Raw genomic sequence first — 17,775 nt, 5'->3', positions numbered from 1 at the left:
GAACTACCCTAGGACCCAGCAAGTGCACTACTGGGTATTTATCCAAAAGGTTCAAAAATAGTGATTTGAAGGGGTGCATGCACCCCAATGTCCACAATATCCATATCCAATATGGAAAGAGCCCAGATGTCCATTGACAGATGAATGGATAAAGATGTGTATATATACAATGGAATATTACTCAGCCATCAAAAAGAAATCTTGCCATTTACGACAATGTGGATGGAACTAGAGGGTATTATGCTAAGCAAAATAAGTCAGTCAAAGAAAGACAAATACCATATGATTTCACTCATGTGGAATTTAAGAAACAAAACAGATGAACATAGGGGAAGGGAAGGAAAAATAAAATAAAAACAGAGGGAAGCAAACCATAAGAGACTCTTAACTACAGGAAACAGAGGGTTTCTGGAGGGGAGATGGGTGGTGGGATGGGATAGTTGGGTGATGGGCATTAAGGAAGGCACTTGGGGTAATGAGCACTGGGTGTTATATGCAACTGATGAATCACTAAATTCTACCCCTGAAACTAATAATACACTATATGTTAACTAAGTTGAGTTTAAATAAAAAAAATTTTTTTTAAGTGCAAAGAAAGGTCTCGGCAGAAGAAGTGCTATATGATTAATTGCCTTCGATATTTCAAATTTTTCCCCCTCCTTTCCCTCTATTTAGAGGGACAGAAATAATGACTCATGAGACAAGTGTCTAAAGATACACACTTAAAAAGCCTAGCCTCTTGGCAGGAAGGGTCTTGTGGGGCTGGTAGCCTGGTGTATGGAGCCGTGATGTATCCTCGTGTCATAGCATTACCGTGTGCAGCTTGTGTGGTACCCAGCTGTATCCTTCATGATGTTTAAAAGGACTTGCCATGAGGAAGTGCCCTGTGGTACTCAGAATGTGCTGTTAGGTCACATATTAATAACTTCACACAACAGTGGCAACAGGACACATTCTCTTTGCAAAGTGAAGGTTGTTTATTGCTTGTTAGGATTTTGACAGGCAAGACCCTACATAGGGACGGTAATACCCACAAGGTGATCTTTACAGAATGCCTGCCTAGATTTCAACATTGGGATGAACTCCATGCATGCATTCTCTCTTTCCCTTTTCTGGGTGAAGCAGAGCCAAGCTCTCCCAGGTTGGTGGAGGCAGGGTGGGGGAACAGGGGCCAAGGACAGAGAAGTTGCATGCTTGCCCTGTCATCTCCCCTCACTGCTGTCCACACCCACATGGGATTCACTGAACTCAGACACACATTTTCAGGTGGGGAAAGCCAAGGTCATGCATGTTGAAGAAAATCAATCATATTGCATTTTCTTATAAAATGAGATGAAAAAATAAATCTAAACACACTTTTCAAGTGTTATTCTTCTTTAAACTTTCATATACGTTAAAGCTCTTATTTTTCTTTTCAATATATTCAATATATTCTACTTAGAACTTTTAAAAAATAAACTTTCTTTTTTGGTACCTTTCATTTCCTGTGTTAGCCTTGGAAACATAAAATACATCTCACTAGAACTCTTCTGTGCAAATAATAAACATAAATAATATTATCATCTAAGTTATAAAAAAGAAGAGGCCATTTCAAGGATTTCACCACTACTTCCATCCACTGCAGTCCCTGGAAGATGCTCCTAGAAGTAGTCAGTGCCCTGCCCGCTTAAGCCACACAGATCCTGGTCTGGCTGGGGCGGGCTGGGCAAGAACTCGCTGTCCTGCTTGTCCATCTGTAAACTACTTCGAGAGAACTGTAAGACACTTCCCAGCCCACTGACCAGCGAGAGGGAGGAAATCCAGTTGAGGGAGCTGAAGTTGGGCAGGTTGAAAATGGACGACAGGGGGGCTGCCCTGCTGGTGCTGGTGCATTTCATCTTGGAGTCCCCAGGACACCCTTCTAGGATAGCCCCCCTTGGCATGGAGGACCCCGGGGCCTGACTGCTCAGTCCTTCCAGCAGAATGTTTTCCCTTAAAGTCACATTCATGTCCACCACACTGGGCTCCCCACTAGCCTCTGGGGAGCAGGCTGGTCGCTGTCCGTGCCAAGATGCCTGTGAGGTGCAGTCCTGGGAGAGGTGTCCAGAGGTACTGATGCTCTTCTGTTCTGATGACTCAGTTCTGGGTTCTCCTGGGAGATGTCCCTGAGCAAAGGTCTCTTTGGAAGCAATGAGTTTCTTGGGGGACCTCTTGGCCAGCTGGCGCCCCAGTTGAAGTTGGGTGGGAAAAAGACTCCCCTGCACGGCTTTGAAAAACAATCTGGAAAGCATATAAAAAACAGTCATCTGCGGGTGGTGCCTTTGAGTCTTCTGTGAAAAACATAGGCTTGAGAATGCTCTCAGAGCTCATTTAGGACCTGAGGGACAATGTCCCTGATACCCACCTGGGAAGCAGTGCAGCGACAGGTGCTATGAGACAAGTCAAGTAAAACACGGGGTCACCCAATAACGTCTGCATAGTCCAATAAGGGTTGGATGGAGGATAACACGTCGCACAAGAAGCATTGTAAATCAAAGCCACAGTGAAAAACAGAAGGATACTGAAGCCGCAAGCTATCCAGTTGAGCCAGGTCTAAGGGGGAAAGAGAAAGACGGGGCATTTATTTCAAGAGAAACGCACTGGTCATCTGTTAGTGGGTAGCTGTTCTAAGGGCTTAGTGAAAACCCGGGTCTGTGGCATGGGCAGCTGGGGGGCTTGATGAAGCCTTCGGCATCTGTGGACCAGCCTGGGCACAGTCAGGGAGATGGAAGTCAGGTGTAGGCAGGAAAGAGAGAGAGAAAGGGGGGTGTGAGGTGGAGGAGGAGAGCAGAGCGGGCAGGAAGGAGCTAAGGGCTGCCCAGGTGAAGACACCGGTCAGGGTGCGGCAGTTCCCACACCAGGGGTTCCAATACATGTGGCGGGCCTGCGTATTGGTTTCCCTTCTCCACAGTGATGCTGGCTTTGCAGTGACCTGTCTGCCCAGAGATCTTCTAGATGTCATGGAACCTGCCTGGGAGTGCGGGGCCTGCAGCATCAGCGCCCCCTGGGATCATGTCCACAGCTCTTACCCAGGTCTTGGTTTCAATACCCAGGTGCAGAAGGAAGGTGAACAGCGCAATGGCGGTGATGGGGGTTCCCCAGGTAAACACATCTGTGTCTGAGTCGTAGCAGGCCTGAAAGACAGTAGTGTCCTGTGTCTGTGGGTCACTGGATGAAGCCAGTGAGAAAGACTGTGCCAGGTGCCCACTTACCAGGTAAGGAATGAAAAAGCAAACCAGGCTCTGGAAGGCAGCATCAGCCATGTTTAACCAGAACGTGCGTGGCCGATACTCCTGAGACACAGAAACAAGCACAGAAATTATAGGGAAGTAAGCATCTCTTCAAATGATGTCTTCCAGTAGCTACAGGGCCATCAGTGTACAAGATAAGCACCCCAGGGCAACTTGCTAAGTCAGGACTTTGGCGAGTTGAGGTCCCAGAGGGCTGGGGAACAAACACCACACGATCGTCTCAGAGGCACCATCTGCAACTGAGTCAATCATTCAGAGCATCTGTTCACAAGACCAGCTACTCTAGTTCTAGGTCAACAGTAGACACATAAAACCACTTCTTAAATCCTTTGAGGGAGCATTTTTTAAAAAAAGATTTATTTATTTGAGAGAGACAGAGAGTGGGGGAGGGGCAGAGGGAGAGAATCTTAAGCAGACTCCCCGCTGAGGATGGAGCCCAACATAGGGCTCGATCTCACCACCCTGAGATCATGACCTGAGCCAAAATCACAAATTGGACACTTAACTGACTGAGCCACCCAGGCGTCCCTGAGGGAGCATTTTCCTACAGTAGGCATAGCACCTCAAATTCTGGACATCCTGCTCCAATCTGAGTTCTTCTACTCCTACTTTGTCAGGGTGTTGCTGCCCTTTGTTGGTGGGTCCCCTAGAATGTTTCTTAAAAGTGAGTCTTTCAAAATTAGGTGATGGAAGTGTTTAATGTTAAAATAAAAAAAAATGTACACTGAGGGCAAAAATGACCTTGATATGGATTGATCAAGCCTTCATTTACTGGGTAACCAAATTTGTATTTGACTCTGAGCTCCTAAGCAGCTGGGGCTGGTACTGGCCTGCAGGAAATGTAGATTGGATGAGCATTTACTGAGCACTTAAGAAAGTGCTGGCTAGGTCCCTCTTTCAGTCCCCTAGCTCCACAGGACAAACTCCTTTTGTCTTGTTCCCTTGGCCAGCCCCAGCCCCTGGCCAAGGACAGGAGGCCAAGCTGAGTACAGGCATTCCTCCAGTGACAGGTAACAAGCAGACGCTCTCCTCATCTGCCTGACCCCAGTTGCTCCCACCCCACAGCCCCACCCCTGCTGCCTACCTCAGAGGGAACCCAGTGTCAATGAAGGTGACCTGGGAAGTCAACTCAAAAGTAAACAAATTCGAGACTACTGTAAGAGAGAGCTCCTTTCCCTTTGCACACATACTGTAATTCCAACTAGCAAAGAGAAGCACTTACAGGGCCAACTTTAAATGCTGGTAGGAATAGCTGGTAATTAGCATGTCAATCTATGTGGTGTGTTGATGTAAACATGTATTTATATCTGTTTGTATTCACTTATTCTCTCAATGGTTTCCCCATGGGTTTATCTTCTGGTTAATTCCCATTCAAAATAAATCACATTTTGAGGGGATTGCTTTAGAAAAATCCCTGCTCAGGAGGCAGCAATCCACAAGACCCTGACTTCAATTCCAGGTGGACTTTCCTTGGGCTCCTGGAGACTGTTGGTGTACAGACTTTTCATGCCATTATACTTTTTCTATTAATCTCCCTCTCTTTTTTAGTGAGGTAAATTGGTACACAAAAACTGCACACATCTAATGTATACATCTGGATGGGTTGGACATATGCACATACCAGGATACCATCACTCCAACCAATAACCTTAATACAATCAAGGAGACAGAATACATTCTTTCCATCCCATGGGTCATTTTGCAAAATTTTAACGATGTCTCCCAGGGTGTCCATTTAAAGGGAGGCGTGGAAACTTGCACTTTCTGTAAGGTGAATGTGGAGAGTGGGAGGGCAAAGACATAGGAGGTGCGGCAGGAGGGGAACCTCACCTCCATGTTCTGGCCACTCTTGTAGAGCTGTGGTTCAGTCAACAGCATGTCAGCTGGCACGTCCTTGTCCAGCACCCCAGTCACGAGCTGGGGAAGTGACGAGAAGAGCAGATTAAAGAAGATCAGATACCACTGGTCAATCATGGCAGATGCAGAGAAGCCACAGTAAAACTGGAACCAAAACAGGAGGCCCACGAACATCTGAAATCAAGAAAGGAAGAATGGGGACAAGCAATTCTTAGCAGTCCTTGCAGATTCACATCCAAGGGATCTAAGGGTTTTGTAGAATTTGACTATAAAGATTGAATTTACAGGCAGAAATTTCCTTCAAAGACAGCCCTAATCTTGTTGCCCTCTCTCTCCCTCCTCATTTCCTTGAGCATAAAGGACTGGCAATGGGAGATGAGAATTCCCAAGGCCAGCCCATGGAGAGATGATTCTGGTACCAACCTGCAAGAAACGGCAGATTGGATGGAACAGCATTTATTGAGCACCTATGAAAGGCTAAGCCCTTCCTGACAGTCCCTTATCTCCCCAGGACAAACTCTTTTATCTTGTTCCCACAGCCAGCTGAGGAGATGAGGTCCAGTTGAGTACAGGAATTCCCCATAAAGGTCCAGCAGGGTCTAGGGTTGCTCACACATCTTCTTCCCTAATAGCTGTCCTCTGTGATCCTAAACCAAACCTACCTGTTTTACATCCCAGATCTTGCCTCTCTCCTTAGTCACGTACTCTTTCTGATGAGGAACAGTGGGCAATTCCTGACTCCCGTGGCAGGGAGGACACAAACAAGCACAGCAACAAAGTCGATGATGATATCAACATTGCTGCCTTGAGCAAGCCCAGATATCCACCGGGCACTCTGCTGGCAGGTGAGGGATACGTATGGTCACTGGTTCTTATAGCTACTACCCCCGCTTTGCTGAACAGGGAAGTGAGGGTCAGGGAGGTTGAACAGCCTCTTCAAGCCCCTGCTCAGTAGGAGGAGTTGGGTGGATCTCTTCCCCCTATTACTTGATCACTGAACATCAGTGGCTTGAGTGCATTTACATGGGGGCATGGCAATTTAGCAATGGCAAAACATTTACACCTATCAGCTGTATAATTTGGCATAGATCATTTAACCCTTTTCTGCCTCAGTGTCCTTGTCTATGAAATGGTACTTAGCTATGGGTATCCAATGGTATCTACTACCCGACGGTACTTAGCTATGGGTTGTTGTGAGGATTAATGAACTTACGCATTTAAAGTACTCACGAGGTCTCCTTGTACACTATAGGTACTTATGATTTATTGTTTCAGTTAGCAGTACAGCTATTTTCTCTGAGGGCCAGTGTGCTTACTCCATTCAGAGAAAAGGAAACTCAGCTCCAAGATGTTAAATGACTTCACTACGGTCATTGTATGAGTAATAAAGCCAATCTGTTCAAACCATTTGTGGGTCTTGGCCTGGAGGGCAGAGACCCCCAGGTGGAAGAACATTCTCTGCAGGGGACCACAGGTAATGGCCTATGTTTTGGTTCTGGAGCTGACACTATCTATCTTTCAGACCTTGACTTACCTTCTCTGAGCTTTGGTTTCTGGACCTGAAAATGGCTTGGTCTGAAGATCAGGAAACAATGACACATATCCTCCAAGTCTTGTTTCAATCTATGACTTAGAGCAACTTTTCTCTTCCACACTGAAAACTGACAAACTTGGGTTTTTCATTGACTTTCTTCCCTTCTCACTCCCACGGCTGACTTTCTTTCACCCACCCCCACAGGCTCAGCCTAATGAGTCATCAGTGAACAACTGGAGTCAAGAGAAAGAGGAGGAAAAGTACTTAGATAATTGACATTTTTTTCTTGTAGTACCAAAAAGCCTTCTTCCCAAACTACTGTTGCTATGGAAACTTTTCTCCTCTGTTCTTTATTGGAAAGGAAGACCAACTTACTCCTAAAACTAATGAATTTCTCAGTTTGGGAGGCAGGGTAATTATCCTTGCACTTCTCAACTAGATTAAGTGTTTGTTAACAGAGGCCCTGCATCTTACATGGAATAAAGACAGATATCCCCTTCTCCTTCCTGTCCCCTCCATGAGGACAGATTCATCACGACAGGCAGGAGGCTGTGCCCATTCAGGTGGCCACTCTGGCACTCATTTGCAACTGAAATGCTGAATTCCCTCCTGAGAAATTTTCATAAGGACTTATGGAGAGCAGAGCTCAACTCTCATGTTTTGTTTTCAAATAAAGGAAACAAAATCCCTAGAAAGCAAATAACTTGCTCAAGATTGCACAGAAATTAATGACAGAAACAGAGTTGGGATTCCACCTGCCCAGCCCCACTTATCTGTACTCAAGCACCCATCCACCTCTTTGGGAACTGGGAACCTCTAGATTTGCAAGTATATGCATGGTGGCCTCGGCTCTGGGGATGCAATGCCAGGTGGATGGGAGATAGCAGGGAGTAACTGGCCAAGGCCAAGGGCAGCATGGCACAGACTTCCTTGGACAGAATCCCAGGTACAACCTAATCAGAATTAATTTCCAGGACACAACTGGTCAAACTGGACATGCCATGATTGGTCCTGAGTATCCATATTCATTTACTAGAAAACATTTTGAAAAATGGGTAAAGGTAAGGGGGCAAGAGGGTTGGAAAAAGTAGATAGGTCTAAATCTCCAGAACAAGCAAGAACATGAACAAGAAGTACACTGATGGCAGTTTCGAGTTAGCATGGAGATTTTTTAATGTAATTAGAAAAAAATATATATATATATCTTTTAATTTATTGTATTTTGTTCTTTTTTAGAAGAGTATAGGATGATCTTGACACTGGAATTGTGGCATCCAATGTGGCAGATTTGTGGGACTACCCTGAAAGATCACTTACCCCAAGAGTTTATTTATTTTGTCTCCTTGTTTGCACATTCAGCCACAAGCTTTTATAGAGACAAGAGCAATAAGTAGCAACACAGCAACTTCTTAGCAGAATGTCTATGAGTAGAGCAGGTTCTAAAATGGCCATGGCATTCATGCTGGAGGGCTATGGAGAAGGACACCTGTCTGCCAAGGACTTAGTAATAAAGGAACTAAGAGTTAAACATTAGGATCAAAATGAAAAGGAGCAGAGCCCTGGATGAGAGTCTCTGGAGGGACAGAACTGTAATCAGCCCGCCAGGCCTGGGCGTGACCTAACTGGAGGGTCAATTATAGAACAAGCTGGCCAGAATGGGGCACATCTGCCCTGCCAGCACGGGAGAAAGTGTGGCCAGGCCCTGCTGGTGGCCCTGTTCCTCGGGCCCTACACCTGCATCCTGACCGGGGAACTCACACACCTGGCCCAGTGTGGGTATGTTTCCTCAGAGGCCATTCAGTATTGGGATCACAGCATGACTAAGTGTTCCCATTCTGATTCCAGCACACCACTACACTCCTGCTTATCCCTGGATTTGCCTGTCTGCTCTAGAGGATTCCCATCTATGGATACCTCAGCAGTCTGCTCCCAGGAAACACATTAACAGAGTGGTTAAGGGTTGGGTGTCCGGTGAGCTGGGGTTACACACAGCCTTGACTACTCACTCACTAGCTGTGTGACCTTGTACAGACCACTGTGATTCATGATTCCCCCACTTCTTATTATAAAGCACTAAGTGGACATTCTTATTTGCTCTGTTTCTACAACTTTCTCCCTTAGAGGTGCAGTTACCTTTATGTGCCTGTGAGCTAGACTTCTGAGCCTATAGGGGGCCAGGCCTGGGGTAAGTTCACAAAGGCCAAGGAGGATGGAACCCACAGGAAGCCCTGGGATGGCCAGATGGCCACAGTCAGGGGTCCGATAAATCTCAGCCCAGGCTTTTTGATTCAAAAACTCTAGAAATGAGAAGTGTCAAATACCTACTGTATTTTTGTAGAAGAAGTACAGCACCATGTTGGCAAGTCGGGAATAGCACCAATGTCCGTGAACAATTAAGAGTCTCTCAAGGTATCGGAATCTTGGCACTGCAAAGTCACTGGCCATCACTGCCTTGAAAGGGAAAGAAGTTCCTGTTATTGGTGACATCTTACTCCATCTAAGGTCTGTCTTATCTCCCCAAATACAAGGCATGTTTCAAACACAATGTGCGTGTGACTGGCCAGGGCTTACTTTATCCCCGTTTCCCTTATTATCTCCTTCAATTAAAAAAAAAAATCAATCTCAACAAGCACTCTAGTTCAGGCATATCATTTTATTGAACTCATTTAAGATTTTGAATATATGTAATTGATTTTTAAAAGCTTTTGTTTTCCCATTTTTTTAAAAGATTTTATTTATTTATTTGAGAGAGAGAGACAGAGACAGCAAGAGGGGAGAAGAGGGAGAAGCAGGCTCCCCACTGAGCAGGGAGCCTGACACAGGGCTCCAGCAGGACCCTGGGATCATGACCTGAGTAAAGGCAGAGGCTCAACTGACTGAGCCACCCAGGTGCCCCACTGTCTTCCCATTATTTCTTTAACAAGGAGAAAACAAAAACAAACCCAGAGATGTACAGTTTCCCTACTATTCTCCACCCTCTGATGTTTTATTCATATTGGGATCTCAACCTAAAGATGAACCAAAGCTTCCCTTTTGTATGAATCAAAGACAGGCAGTTAGCCATCTCGGGTGGTGTGTTTTGGGATCTTCTCCTCAGCAGCCACAGATGATAAGCAAGGCCAAGTCCATGGCTCTGCTGGCCTTCGCATAACCCAATTCCAGGAAGCTGCAAAAAGGCAACGTGTCCATTCCACTCAGAAGGGAGTGGGGACAGCAGGTTTCCTCCATGGAAAGGAAATATGACGGAGGGTCAAATTGTCCCCTCACTTCACTGAGTATCATGCTCTACACAATTAAACTAAGTGGGCCAGACAAATGCCATCAAAATGACACCTTTTGTACCCAGAATAACTTAGAACCCACCATATAATGAATTTCTCTATTTGGAAAACACGTCAAAGAAAATGTGAGGGAAACATAGATTTCTGCTTATTTTTGGAGGATTGTTCTACACAAAAATGTAAGTCAGCTTTTAAAACTCAACTGATCTCCCTCTCGTCAAATAACTCCTTGAGTAGAGTCAGATCGCACTTGATGTGGTCCCTTAGGTGAAATAGAATAATGTCATTATACATGACAGAAAAGTGTGAAGCCTTCAAATGTCTGCTTTCTAAACCAAAAGTTAAGATTTCAAAGCAAATACTGTTTCTATACCTCCTCCTGTCAACACTGACACTTTGTGTACTCCTTTCCAGCCTTCTGCCACTCCTTCCCACCTCCAAATTTAGGCCCTGAATCCACTCTTTGTCCTTCTGTCAAGGTGGCCTTCCAAAATGCTCCCAGCTACGTTAGATCTTCCTGTGAAATACTCAACACCGAAACCTGTGTTTCTCTTTGATAGCATTTATTACAATTGTGACTATTTGTGTACATTTAAAATATGTATCCGTCTTCCCAACTTTTCTGGACATTCCATGAGAGCGAGGATAGTAGATGTGATCACCGTGTACACCCTGAGTTCCCACTCAGTGTTTGGCCCCATCGGGCGCTCAATAAACACAGTGGACCAGATGACCCCATGAAGACCAAGATTCTCAGAGATGCAGGATCTCCTTGGCCAAACTGGGTGGGATAAGCTTCACACCTTGGCTAAGCTGGGGAGCTCCAAACACCCTCACTCATTCCTGATGGCTCTGCTCAGATCCCTAGTATCCATGTTAACACAGCATCCCACAAAGTCCATCTCCCAAAGGGCTCACCTTTGCTTACTGGACTGACTAAAATGCAAGCAGGGAAAATATTCCCTGGGAACCTGAGCACTTGGAACAGTGAGAAAAGGTATCAGGCCTTACCATCATCTTACATAATGTATCCTCAATTAGAAGTGTGGCTTTAAATAAATGCAGAAGCATCCAACTACATCCCACCTGGAAGTCATGCTCACTCAAAGCTTCGTCTCAGTATGTGCCCTATCATTTGGCTGTTGCCATCATTTCTCGCATGGCTTGAAGTATATATCTGCACTGGCCCCTGCCTTGAGGACATGAGCAGTGGTGGTAGTTCAGTCCCCTCCCCATCCACAAACCTGAGAGTCTTTCATACAAAATGTATTTACTTGGTGCATTTCTCTGCATATGCTATTTACAGGCACTGCCCTGGTCAGCTTTTCACTATAGGAAACAGGTACAGTGGAGATGGTGATGAAAACATTAGAATGAACCAACAATTTTGTTCATCCATTCACTCCCCATGTACACGGCATTAAAAGGCAGGGATTAGGGGCACCTGGGTGACTCAGTTGGTCAAGCGTCTGCCTTCGGCTCGGGTCATGATCCCAGGGCCCTGGGATGGAGCCCTGCATCGGTCTCTCTGCTCAGCAGGGAGCCAGCGCCCTCTGCCTGCCTCTCTGCCTACTTGTGCTCTCTTCTTTCTCTGTCAAATAAATACATAAAATCTTTTAAAAAAGGCAGGCTGTATTTTCCACTTCATGGAAGAATTAAAACCACAGAAGTAAGATAAGACAGTGACTCGGGTCAGCTGAGGGCAGGAGGAGAATAAGGTACATGCTGAGGATGGGCCAAGAGGAACTATTGTGTTTCTAGCTTGGGACTTTCCACTTTACTTTTATTTTAATGTCAGGTAAGAAAATTAATGACACATACAAGTGTCTGGCATATACAAGTGTTCACTGAATAATTACTGATTGCATTAATGAATAACTCAACCAATGACTAAATGGTGACCAACATCTGGATTTTTAGGAGAAGGAAACTGGATATGTTGTTCTCTAAGGTCTCCACCAAGTTAAAAAATGTCATGATTCAAAGTTAATCAAATGTTGGAAATTGTTGTGATACTATATCCAGAAGAAAGTTAGTTTTAATTAACTCAGTTGTTCAGCATCTGAATCACATGCTAAGAACCAACATACTGACAAATGAAAAAAGCAGAGATAAATTTTCATGTGAGTCAAGATGGCTACATTCCATTTTTTATAGTGATACCAGATTCCAAGAGTCCTACAGCAGAGTCATTTTTTTCAAATGGAACAGTAAAACATGCTTTCTTCCAAGGATGAGCCATAAATAGCCAGAGAGAAGGTGATGACTCACCTTGCCTCACTCTGTTCCACTTATTTCACAAAAATATACTTATAGACCTAAGCAAAGCTATTTACTGCTTCATAAACATGAAGAACTAGCCACCTCTACCTTATCTTCTACTACTGCTTAGTAAAAAGTGAGCATCACACTGCATTGAAGGCCAACCCTTTAGCTTTGTTGGACAAAGCCTATGGCAAGGTACGACAGTGGGCCACTTGGTCACATAGGATAGCCCTGATGGGTCTTTACCTGCATGCCCTCCTGGCCTGAGATTCCCACACCCACATCTGCCACCTGGATCATGCTGACATCATTGGCTCCATCTCCTAGAAACATAATCGTTTGAGTTGAGATGCACAGAATCAAACGGCTTGACGGATCTTCATGGGGTCCCTACTGAGCTGAGTCTTGTGAAAGGGTGTTGGGGATGAGTGAGGAAGAGGCAGCGTACAGTCTGCCCTGGGAAAATTGAGGTAAGCAGTCAGAATAAACATGGTATGAGGTGTGGAAATGCCAGTCACATCAAGAGATGTTTCAGAAAGCCGGCTAGCATGGTTATCACTTTGTTTAGTATTCACTCTACATTATTGGCTCATATAACTATAAAGAGAGCCCTTAACAGGGTGTCTGGCACAATAAAAATGCTATCATCATCATCGTTATTACTTACTGAGCTCTAGCCTTTATCACATGTAGACCATATCAGTAAAGGCTATTCTAATTCATGCTCACACGAGCGGCTTTCTAAACTGAACAAAGGATGGTAAATTCTGCCCAGCAAACTCTAGAGTTCTTTTTGTACACTGATTACCAGCTAGCTTATTAGCTATGTGCTTACCTTTGGGCCCTCTAAAGATGTGATAAAGAAAAACTTCTATTTATTCAGTCAAGCTGCTGATAGAAAATGGTTAAGAACCTAAGACATAGGTCAGAGATCTCATCACCTTTGGGGAAAAGCAAGCAGAGACTTAAAGTCATTGTCACTCAGGAATAGGACAGCAGAAGGGCCCAAATCACAGAGTACCTCCCAAGTTTTAAATATGCAAAAAGTGCAGATATACAAGTCAGAGTGATTCATAAAATGGCTACAGGATGTCTCTGTCCTATGATTTTTCTGTTCTTTTTTTTTGCACTGGGCCCAACATGAGTGATCAGTCAGTATTTGTGAAATTGAAGTTCTGTGAAGCCATTAACAATCTCTGAAGCTTTTCTCAGAATGTCCCAATCAAAGTGAGATACGGCGTGTTCTCTATGTTATTAACTCCTGGACCCCTGGGACTAGGTGCCATCAGTTCAGTGCTTTCACTCATGGTCAAAGAAATGAGCTAAAGTTCTGTTGGGTCATTACTTTCCCTTTCCCTTTTGAGATTCTATTTTATTTTTTCTTTTCTTTCTAACCAACTAAGACTTTACCTCCATTTTTTTGGTGGTGTTGTTTTAATTAATACCATACACCAGTGATTCCATGGCTGACCCAGGCACTGACCAGGCTGTGAAAATGTGGTTTATTCATTCATGTGTTACACCAGCCTTACCGGGGGCATCGTCCTCATGCCACCACAGAGAGGAGCTCAGAGGAGCCTGCACCAGCCAGCACACTCCTCAGCACCGACCTACAACACTTGCTAAGGGAGCTCTGAAGAACACTCCAGACACCTGAGGGCAAAGGTGGGACTGAGACAGCCTCCCCTGGGAGGAGCCCACCCCTGAGGCTTTCCCATAGCCTGGACCAGGGAGTCAGAACTAAACATGTGTTCACGTCTGTGCTCGTCTCACTCCCCTTAGTGGTTACCACAGCCCTCAAGATGTACAGGGCTGTCTCCATGACAACCACACTAAGGCCATCCCACCTCAGACCCAGGCTCTACCAGCCTCAACTTTGTCCTAATGAAGTGTGCCATGTGAGAGGGTAGCAATCCCCACATCAGCAGGATGAGACTGTCTCAGACCCTTTGCAGAAAATACTGTGATTATTATTGGTGAGGATCCTTTATTTCAGAACCAAATCTCACCTAGGTATGGATTCTATATTCGGGGAGACTAAACTTTTTGGTATCTGGGGGTCAAGGGGATCGCCCCTTTCCCTGGGCTACCTGCAGTCTTTCCCAGTCCTCACCAGCAGATGGTGCTGCTGAGTCCCTGAACCTTGCAGGAGATTGGACCCCCAACCAGAGTGGGTGGGGATGATGCCCTGGGAGGAGGTAGGTGAGGACTGGGTAGCACTGGAGAGGACCCTAGAAGGCTCTCCAAGCCAAAAGTCTGCAAGGAAAAACCACCATTAGATGCACAGTCCTTAAGGAAATGCTGTAAGATTTAGCAATTACTCACATGCTTATGATGGATTCATTTAATTACATGCTTGTCTTGGAACAATCAGTAAAGTCCAAAGGCTAAGAGGCAATGGGGATTCTGATCACCATCAAGTCTCTGGGTTCTTGAGGTATTATGGAGTCTTGCACTCCAGTTGGCTCATGGTGACCAGAAGCACCTTCAAAGGGCCTTCTTTTTAATGTGTTCTGAGATAATGCTTAGCGTGCCGGGCTCTGCTGTGGCAGAGGCTGCCTGGAACAGCAGATCTCTAGTCTCCTGTCTCCCAAGAAACAATGTAAGTTCTGTCTTCTTAAATCGCCATTGTATAACTATATACAGCTATAGATAGATAGTTAGATAGATAGATAGATAGATAGATAGATAGATAGATAGATAGATATAACTGTTGTACATTATTTTATGGTTTTCAAGTCCATGTTTTGTATTTCAAAAAGGCTGCTTATTTTCTTGCACTGGCTGTGATTTTATAAATAGAAAACAGAGCAAGGAAGTGTTTTCCCATCTTACAGTATAGCATAGAAGGGGTGGAAAGTCCTGGATGCATCCAGAGGAAGCAGCTGCATAAGATGGGGGCTACTCATTTACGTAGGGCCCTTCCTGGCTGGCCTGGATACTTGCCTATGGCCAGGGTCATGGCCTTGAGCTTGCTTCTGACCAGTTTCACCACCATACTCTTCTGCAGAGGTGTCGAGCGACAGCAAAGGACTGACCGGCACTGCTTAGCGAGAAAGAGAAATTTGTCCTCTAGGTTTTTCTCAAGGGCGTAGGCCAGACTTCTCCCATCGATCACGAGGCTCAGGCTGGGGCCAGAGGTGGTGGACGTGGAGGGCGGGCAGAGAGGGGAGAACCCCACGCTCACGTTGCCTGCAGTCTTCTCGGGGGCACTGCGGGGGCTCCTGGACTGCACATAGTGTAGGCACTGGTCTAGCAGGGCCGCACAGGCCTCCTGAAACGGACATGAGAGGAAGCGCAGTTCACTCAGCTGCACCACAGATTAGGTTACCTTCCTCGACACTGACAGTCTGATAATCTCAAGGGCACCAGGCTGCAGGCTCTGCCCAGAAGAGAAGTTAGTTGAGGATGATGACTCTCCACATTGAAGAGGATGAGCTTGTCTAGGGTTTTGATAAGACTCCACTTCATTGCCCATTATACTGTGTGGAGATTAGACGAACACATCTTCACTTTGTAAGGCCTGACTTTTCTGTGGCTAAACTGCTGGCTTAAGGTTAGGCTGAGGGAGTCTTACATGCACTTCTCCATGCTTCTCTGAGGCCTTTACTCAGCCATTCTTGCTTGCTTGTGAGGTACAAAGCCTTTTAAAAGTCTTTATGATGATTATTCTCTAAAGAAGTGTAATTATCAGTGTTTCCCTAAGCTCTCCAGTTGACCGGGGAAATAATTTTTTTTAAAAAGCATAATTATTGAGGCTTTTATTGGCAATGTCCTTCCAAAACTGTACCTGAATTCCAGAAAGAATAGGAAAACTTATTGGGGAATCCAAGGGGTCATGGGACATAAGAGAGATGACTGTTTCTAGGAATAAACACACTCCAGGGAAGGCAAGTAGTTCTTGGCCCTCTGTGGACAGTGAACCCACTGGGTAAGCAACCAATTTCCTGCAACGCACCCTGGAAATCCAGTTGTGTTCTGTAAGTGCTTATTGAGGACCTTTTGTATGTCGGAAAGTGAGACAAGAAAAAGGAAGACTGAGAAGACACAGTTACTGGCCCTTGAACAAATGGCAGGGGCTGAACATACACAGGATCACAGTAAGTCACAGACTAGGATGTGCAAAAGTGTTACAGGATATGAAGAGGGAAAGATTTGCTTCCAGGGTGGGGTTGGGAGTGGCAGTAACTGAGACAGGGCTGGAAAAGGATGTGAGGTCTCATTCTACAAACACCATGAGTTCCCTCATGCTAGCACCAAGAACTGCTAAGGTAAACTGGAGTGAGCACATCCACCCTGGCTCCCCAACTGAGTGCAGCTATAGCAGCCAAAGAGAATTCATAGGGCAACTGTTTGAGGACTTTGAAAATAAATAGCAGCTATTGCACTGGGGAGGAAGACCAGCATTCTAAGTACACTGGACAGGTGGGTGAGTTTTCCATTTTCCCTCTGGTAGGGCCTGCTCTGTACCCAAGCATCACAGAACCTGGAAGTGGGTGTCAAGGCAGGGACAGAGAGAGTTCCAGGAGAAGCCCTCCTGTTCTAGCTGGAGGAGTGGAAAAGACTGTGGTCCTGTGGTGGCAAGATAACTTCTGCCTTTTTCTCTCTGTCCTACCACCACTTGGGCTTGGATGGAGGTGTTGGTGCCGAAGTACAAAGTAGAGCAAGGGAACTCAAACCCCAGCTTTCTGGCCAGAGGACTGGAAAGGGGAGTCCCAGAGAACCAGAAAGTACTGGAAAAAATTGTGAAGATGGAAGAGCTTGGCCAGCTGACCCCATAGCATGGTTTATTAATTCCTGAACTACCCACAAGCCATGCACACATAGACAATCCTAAATGGCATAACAAAGACATTTGAGAATTGAACTTGGGATAGACTGCCACCCAAGTTCCCGACTTTTATTAAGGGGTGGCAAAAATGTGAGATAGAGTCTAACAGCTTGGCAAAGGCTACACAAAACTGACATAGAAACCACCATCCAGAGGCTATTGAGAGCTTGCAGCCTGAATCTAAGAGGGCTGATTACCTGCCTAAAATATATCCACATTCTCCACAGATTTTAAAATAACCAGTGTCATTCAAAATGCCCAAAATACAACCCAAAATGCATCAGCATACAAAGAAGCAGGAAATTCTCAATGCATGTGAAAAAAGTCAAGAGAAGCCAAAGAGAAGATGACACAGATAGCAGAATTATTTGACAAAGACTCAAACAGCTATTATGAAAATGCTCTATCTATTAAGAGTGAACATTCTAGAAATGGATAGAAAGAAAGTCTCAGGAAAAAAACAAGATATAAAGAAGAACCAACAGAAATTTTAGAACCAAAAAAACACCTTAACTAAAATAAGAAGCTCGTTGGATTCTAAATAATTTATGTAGATACTCTGTCCTCAAGGAAGGGAAATAGAACTCCACATGCTGAGTGTAAGCTGTGCATAGTCACTTCCTTCCAAAGAGTACAATAATGGAAAGGGGTAAAAATAATTGGAGAAAGCTGACAAACATAAAATCAACAGTGATAAGTCATGTTGATAGAATGTACCTTTAATATGATGTGATAAAA

The 17,775-nt window shown here is 45.0% G+C and overlaps 1 protein-coding gene across 2 annotated transcripts in view; it reads right to left on the bottom strand.

Moving 5' to 3' along the window:
* Positions 1 to 959: 959 nt before the first annotated feature.
* Positions 960 to 17,775, bottom strand: part of ATP10A (ATPase phospholipid transporting 10A (putative)) — a 196,963-nt gene continuing 180,147 nt past the window's right edge. Inside the window, exons 14-21 of one of the 2 annotated variants that reach the window (XM_021680630.1) lie at positions 15,153 to 15,480; positions 12,453 to 12,529; positions 8,986 to 9,111; positions 5,100 to 5,300; positions 3,231 to 3,311; positions 3,048 to 3,152; positions 2,384 to 2,571; positions 960 to 2,259 (exon numbers count right to left, since the gene is read on the bottom strand). In XM_021680630.1, the coding sequence (XP_021536305.1) occupies positions 1,641 to 2,259; positions 2,384 to 2,571; positions 3,048 to 3,152; positions 3,231 to 3,311; positions 5,100 to 5,300; positions 8,986 to 9,111; positions 12,453 to 12,529; positions 15,153 to 15,480 (1,725 nt within the window). In that variant the 3' untranslated portion in view covers positions 960 to 1,640. The remainder of the gene's footprint in view (positions 2,260 to 2,383; positions 2,572 to 3,047; positions 3,153 to 3,230; positions 3,312 to 5,099; positions 5,301 to 8,985; positions 9,112 to 12,452; positions 12,530 to 15,152; positions 15,481 to 17,775) is intronic. The other variant, XM_021680631.1, reaches the window with a different exon arrangement.

The sequence above is a fragment of the Neomonachus schauinslandi genome, chromosome 9, assembly GCF_002201575.2.
Source record: "Neomonachus schauinslandi chromosome 9, ASM220157v2, whole genome shotgun sequence".
Lineage (NCBI taxonomy): Eukaryota > Metazoa > Chordata > Mammalia > Carnivora > Phocidae > Neomonachus > Neomonachus schauinslandi.
The sequence above is the reverse complement of the archived record's forward strand: the minus strand, read 5'-3'. Positions and strand labels throughout refer to the sequence as shown.